We start from the raw sequence: 6,892 nt of genomic DNA, 5'->3' as shown, positions 1-6,892 counted from the left end.
CATCGGGGGGAGGGGGGGGGGGAAATTAGCTGGAGAAGAACAAGAGAATCATTCAACTTAAGAGAAACTCAAGGGCAAAACCAAAAGACAAGCAGATGAAAGTAATAAGCCACCCACACTTTCCAAAAAGTCATTTTTAAGAAGTGGAAAAGAAGGTTTAGCCCTAACAATAATATACAAACAATGCAACAATAATACAACAAAAAACCCAACAACCAACCACCTCCATAAGGAATTCTTTCCTAACTGACAAACCTTTTCTTCTCCAATGCCTTGTTTGAACTTATCCTCCTGTGGATTGTCAGTAGCATTGCCTTCCCAGTCGTCCACTCTAAGTAATTGAAAATAAGATTACAAAAGATACAATGCATAATTTCTAACCAAGATTCAAATCAACGAACTGTTCATACAATCTGAAAAAGCACCATGGTGCCATCAAGTGGTAGATTTTGCCTTAAGCACTAGTCACGGCTGTGATGCAGTACAGGACAACCCTTCTCTTAGTTTCAAGAGCACGACCTTCACTTGTTCCAACACCCACCCCTAACGAGGGCTACTACTTGCATTAGAAAAGGATGAAGATGATCCCATTGACTGATTAAACTCTTGCTATGTCAAGTACAACACCCTGTTCTAAGTCCTATCAAACCAATGTCATTTGCAAGCATTCACCCTTCAATCCTTTCTAGTGACTTGAACAACACAGGATTATGAGATTCTATAGGTACATTCTGTCTGTTCCCTTCATCCCCAGTGATCCAGCAGATCTGAATAATGCCACCATGTAATTGCCTACTTGGGGTACGTATAATTTTAAAAAAAAGACAAACAAGAAAACAAAGCGGAGCTCATTTTCTCAATGCACTGTTGCCTCTGCAGTGCTATAGAGTCTGCAAAGAGTAGTAACAGTTTCTCACTAAAAAAATAATACTCTGATGACATAAGGAACAATTTTATTTACAGATAAACTGTCATTTTACAGAGTAACACGCAACTATAACATAGCCAGCAGCAGAGGCCCAGATTCAAGGAAAGCACTCTCTCTTCTACAACATACTTCAGTTTGCATTTGTGTCATGAGATAGGAAGAACAGCTAATACCCCATAAACATTCAAAGAAAGTTGGAAAAGTTGTCCTTTGCAAGATTTTTAATTCTTTTTGCTTCCTTTTTACCACATTCCCTTCCCAAAACACTACCTCTTTTCTGATGGATTTCTGGTTACTTTTTCATGAAGACAATCAAAGTTTGCATCCTCACTTCCTATAGAGACACTGTTTCTGTTCTTCCTGGATCCACTTCGAAACATCTCAACCGCAGTCCTTAATTCTTCCTCATCCATGCCAAACACATCTTTGTACAGGATCTCGTATAATACAGCTGAACAAATCAACACAAAGCTCAAACCAAATTAAGATAATACCAGATCCATAAGAACTGCTGCAATTTTCAAGGTAAGCATATCTTCAGATATTATCTACTGTTACAAGGCACTAGTTATACTACATTCAATTAATAAGAGGATCATAAAAATTCAGGTGGGAAGAATGGAACTCAAAGCCATTTGGTCCAATACCCCAATTAACAGAGTAATGAGTGTATGTATACATTAATATACAATAAATGTGCTTCCATCTCTTTCCTCCCCACCCCTGAAAACCAAAACAAACACTACCTATAAGCATATGAAAACACATAATTGTCTTCCATGGAAAAATGATTTCAAGTTTACCCTGGCAAATAGCAGCATCTTCCTGGAATTGTTTTGTATACACAGAGTCATAATGGCTGTTGCCGGAACAACACAGTAAAATCTGAGAAAAAAAAATAAAAAGAGGCTGGAATGATGCAAAACCTACCTTTTTCTATTAGATATCCTAGCTCAAGAGTACATTATTCTTTCATTCTACAATCAACACCAACTCACCTGAAAACAACATATTCCCAATATAAATATGGAAAAGCTGTAGAATCAACTTAAAACTGAATCATCTAAGTAAGTTTATCTATTATACAAAGAAAAACTATCAATTTACACATCATGCTGTATTAAACATAAATAAGAGTTAGCTTCCACCAATTGCTCAAGAGGTAAAATACAAGCAGTGCCTCTGAGATACACTGTACAAGTATTAAAGGCACATTCTACCCTTCCTTACCTGAGAGACTAGAAGAGCATCTCTAGCCCCAAACAAAGCCTTGCTTTTAATAAGCAGTATTACGCTGCCTTTTGAGAAGATGCATGCATTCTGCAACATATACATTGATACACGAAGTAAACATATACCATCAGACCCCATCTTGGCATGTGACAGCAGCCAACTGCAACCAGCAGAAGCCCTTGGGCAGCTGTCAGCAGACTGCCAGCAAGGATGCTTCCCAGTGAACCAGCAGGAGCTGGGATGCCAGGGCTCTTAATTCAGTGTGCACTACTGTCTTCTGCCAACACAAGCTCTCATCTCATGGTGAGAATGAGCAACACCAGAAAGCGCTGCTGCCTGTACATGCAGTCTAATGACACAACAGCTGCCAACACTTAATGAGAGCTCTGGTGGTAAAGCCTTTGAGGACAAACACACATTTAGAGCATACTTCTTGATTTTTAGAGTCAATTCATTTTGGAATTAGATTAAGCTACATAGGAAACTACATAGAAAAAGAGAGAAGCGCATGTAAACAAAGACACCAATATTAACCAACAGAGAAGAACAGCTGCAGCAGTACAGATTTCAGAGCAGACTAGCAACTTTGGCAAATATAACAGCCCATACTGAAATCCATACCACAGCAACTTCACAGGCATCATGCCTGAGATAGCCACTTAATTGTGCAGGCACATCTACACGACTGCAGGAAAAGTGTCAGGGGTCAGATGGGAGGTAATACAGAGCCTCTTTCCTTTATGTTACTTCCTTTTGTCCCCAGCAGTTAATTCTTGTGTAGCTAAGCTGTTCCATTAGCTCCCACTCTTAACTGGGCTCAATTTGTATGTTACAAAAATGAATCAGTTTGTTAGATTAATCCATTCCCATTAACTTCCCCTTTTCAGGAAGAAAAACTGCACACCTCATCCAACTTCAGGAAGAGCAGCACAGAGGGTGGAAGAGAACACCATCTCTTTGCCAATGTGATAAATATATCTTGTTCTGCTCTACAACTCAACCCAGGTATTTCATTCTACCCTGTCAGATCAGTCAAATTCACACTGGGACATATTTTTACTCAAAGGTATTTCAGAATCATGAAAGAATATTCTGGAACTGGGATGTTAACTCTTCCTGCCAAAATTAAACTTCTTTCCAATCATGAACTGGAGTAACAAAATAAGATTGGCAGGAGAACAGCACAGAATCCATTCCCCCACATTGGAAGCAAAGATACTATAATTAACTGTTGTGCAAATACCATGCTTTTTCCATGAGCTAAAGTCAGCTTTGGGGTTTTGTTCAGGTATGCAAGAGCACTGGAATTACAAGAGCTAAATTCCAGTGGCAAGTTTTTATAACTAAGCAGGAGTGAAGGTAACTGGGATTCTGGGATAGGGGTAGGAAATTGCCTCACTTCTCCTCACCTTGTCTTCAAATCCATTGTCTGTAGCGTAAGTGGATGGCTTTCCAGGGTACCGGTACAGAATAAAGTCTCGCCTAAGTAAGGAGACAAAAAGCAAGTCTTGAAAGAGCTCACTTTTAGTTGAGTCATGTTATGAAGAAGTTTGCAGGCAGCTGTTTAGAGAATCCACTGCTGGTTTATAGAAAAATCAAGTAGAATACTTTCCTGGTAAGTGAATGCTACCATACAGCAACAGCTAGATGAGAAAATAACACCCATATTGGGGGGAAAAAATTATCTGGGAAACTCCATTATATTTAGACACAGATTAGGTCAAGGATTTAGGTTTACAGCAGTGTGCTCAGACACTGAGACAATTAAGTCTAAGCGATTTAGTCACCCTGCAATAGGATTACAGCCTTCAGTACAGGTAACAAGTAACTCTACCAGAACTTCAGCTTGTTCCTTCAGTACTGGAACAGAACGAGCCTTCAAAGGCAGCATTCTTCCTTCTACCCCTGGAGAGCCAGACTGCTTTGTTACAGGACAGCAGCATTTTTAGTAAAACAGCAGCACCTGTGCAGGCTTATGTTACCTTTGAAATAAATACCAGGGTTTACACATCAAGTAGGGTTAGTACTCCTCACTACTGGTGCTTTCAAGAACACCTACATGAGTTTTAGTCATGCTTGTAACTACCACAGTGTTTCCACTACACACATCTCCTTGCTTTTTCCCTATTTTCCATTCTTCAGCCACTAGAAGGAAACACTTGACTAAGTTTAACATTAGGAAAAATATAACAAATACCTATCACTGGAAAATGACCCTCTCAACAAGTAAAAGGGTCCGGGGCCAGAACCCAAACACCCAGTCCAAAACAAAGTAAAATTTAAGAGAGAGACACTTACTTGTACATCACTGATAAAGCACTCATTTCCAGCTGGCCAGCACTTTCCTGTGCAAGATTTTGAGATTACATGAGATAGCAAAGCAGTCTTCAACATTGAGAACTCTATTCTAGCTCTCTGTGGTATTAAAATATGTAACCAAATTCATCACTTTGTTAAAACAAACAATACATTGAGAGTCAAGATATCAGAATTTCCAGGGGTGGGGAAGTCTGCACCATGGGATGGCCATGATTTCCAGGCTGAGTAAAATAAAGCTAGTTCTGGCAGTGACTTTTAAACACATCACCCAAAATACTATTTTAATTTTTTTAATTAAAACCACTACATTTTTTTCAGAGGCTGCTGCATTCACCATACTTACTGGTTAATGTCTAAAGAAACAAAAGTTTGAACTACAGTATTCAAACCTGGGGGTAAAGGAAGAAGCAGGGGATTGCAGAGCCTGATAAACATTTGATGCAAGGTACACTCAACATATTTTGCTTTTTCCTTCTTAGAGAAGAATTGCAGTTATGAATAAGGCCTCAGATTTACTGTCCAGTCTGCACAGATCGCTCCTCTGCACCAACACGAATTCCTCACTAAAACGGATAGTTTATACACATGAATATTCAGTATGAACCCATAGTATTATCTATGCAAATGAGACCCAAGGATTGGCGTCTGTCTAAAAAAAAAGCCCAAATCACCACATTTTAAACCATCACCTAATTACTTTCCTGTTCTAGTGTCCTCAGATTTTAATCTCTTGACAAGTATTAATCAGTCGTACCTTTGGATCTCCTAGTCGTTCAAGGTATTTCTCAAATGATCCTTCCACATACTTTTGACAAAACAAAAAAGAAAACAAACATAAAAACACAGCCAGTTCGAAAGCAAAGTTAAACCTAAACATTATACACCATGTTACTAGCTGCTGAATGGCAGGGGGCAGGGTAGGGGCTGGGAGCACAGACACCAAATTTGGGAGTTGTCTGCCAATTCCTATCATTTTTGGGTTCTTGGAGGCTGTGGTCTGACTGGGGCTATGACTTTTGCTGTTCCCTACCTTAGAGCATGGGAATGATTTGGGGTACCACTGTGGAAATACCAAGAGATCCTAAAAAACTTAAGAGCATGAATCTGAGTAGTAGTGACTCATCTCCCTCCTTGGTTAGATGAAGTACTTAACTGTCATTACAGGGGGGGAAAAAACAAACCACACACTGAAAAAAAAACCCCAAAGCACACCTGAACACCACATCAAACCACACAGGCACCAACCACTATCCACACCTACAGCCACACAAACTGCCACACGCAAAACCAACCAAACAAAAAGCCCCAAAACGTGACTTTATGCAATGACTAAACACACTCTGGAGTTTTCTACCATGTTTTGATGTTTGTTTCTTACTCCAAAATCCTACATATTTCCTCCCTACTAAATTTTATAGTGGTTGCTCCACAGAACATAGACTACACAAATAACTGTCACCCTGCTGGTTGCTCAGGTGTTAGCAACTCGCTGATTTCAGGAACTTCAGCAATATAAAAGTCAAGTAAAACTTGCGCAATTGCAACTCCAATAGGTAAGCAAGCCATCGCCCTGCCATGTGCCTTCTCTTACACACATCAAGCCTGGTAGCGCATGACATGTTTCCAGTGTGTATGCTTATGTGGGTATGTTTAGGGTTAAACCACTCACCCCCTCCCACACTACTTCCTAACCACGTGTGCAAAGCTGCCTAACACACACATTACTTACAGATTCAAACTTATGCTGGTGTTGCCTCATAAACAAGACACAAGCTTTCCTAATTTCAGTGTGATGAATTTGAGATGAAAACAGCTGAAAAAATAAAGGTTATGAAAGAATGAAGGAGAAATTGCAGTTTAATTTATGCTTTACGTTAGGCTTATCTTACTTCATAGCTTATAAAGACTACCTCAAAATACTTCACAAAACAGGGCAAGGAGAGGCTGCAGGGGGTCACGGGCACCTGGGGGTAGAAGCTGAGGGAAGCCCAAGCGACCCCGGAGCCTGCCTGCCCGAGAGCCCAGGGGGCTGACTGCACCCCTCCCCGCCCGCGACGCCTCACTTCGGGCACCCAGGAGGGGTCTCCGGGAGCACCCCTACCCACCCCCATCCCCAGCCTGGAGCGGACACGGCCCGCTGTGGGCCTGAGGGGGCTCCCCCCGAGACCGGTACCGGTGCTGCCCCGCCGCCCACCTGCTCCGAGACGGCTCGGAAGAGGCAGGAGGCGTCCTTGGCCGTCATCTTGCGGTACAGCCCCAGGCTGCCCAGGTACTCATCCATAGCCACCTCGCTGAAGGACTTCTGCCCGAAGTACTTCTTCCAGCCCTTCTGCATCTTTCCCCGTGGCGGCAGCGGCACCAAAGGCGGGAGACAGAGACTCCGCGCGGGGCGCTGCGCTCCGCGGCGCGGCG

General features: G+C 41.7%; 1 protein-coding gene across 1 annotated transcript in view; it reads right to left on the bottom strand.

Moving 5' to 3' along the window:
* ALG13 (ALG13, UDP-N-acetylglucosaminyltransferase subunit) overlaps window positions 1–6,892 on the bottom strand; it is a 29,964-nt gene that overhangs the window by 19,080 nt on the left and 3,992 nt on the right. Inside the window, exons 4-11 of the mRNA XM_026848772.1 lie at window positions 6,675–6,815; window positions 6,210–6,293; window positions 5,235–5,285; window positions 4,460–4,506; window positions 3,571–3,643; window positions 1,732–1,813; window positions 1,199–1,379; window positions 256–331 (exon numbers count right to left, since the gene is read on the bottom strand). Of these exons, the coding sequence (XP_026704573.1) occupies window positions 256–331; window positions 1,199–1,379; window positions 1,732–1,813; window positions 3,571–3,643; window positions 4,460–4,506; window positions 5,235–5,285; window positions 6,210–6,293; window positions 6,675–6,815 (735 nt within the window). The remainder of the gene's footprint in view (window positions 1–255; window positions 332–1,198; window positions 1,380–1,731; window positions 1,814–3,570; window positions 3,644–4,459; window positions 4,507–5,234; window positions 5,286–6,209; window positions 6,294–6,674; window positions 6,816–6,892) is intronic.

The sequence above is a fragment of the Athene cunicularia genome (assembly GCF_003259725.1).
Source record: "Athene cunicularia isolate RWA chromosome 4 unlocalized genomic scaffold, athCun1 chr4_part3, whole genome shotgun sequence".
NCBI lineage: Eukaryota > Metazoa > Chordata > Aves > Strigiformes > Strigidae > Athene > Athene cunicularia.
Note: the sequence above shows the minus strand (reverse complement) of the source record. Positions and strands in the feature narration are given on the sequence as shown.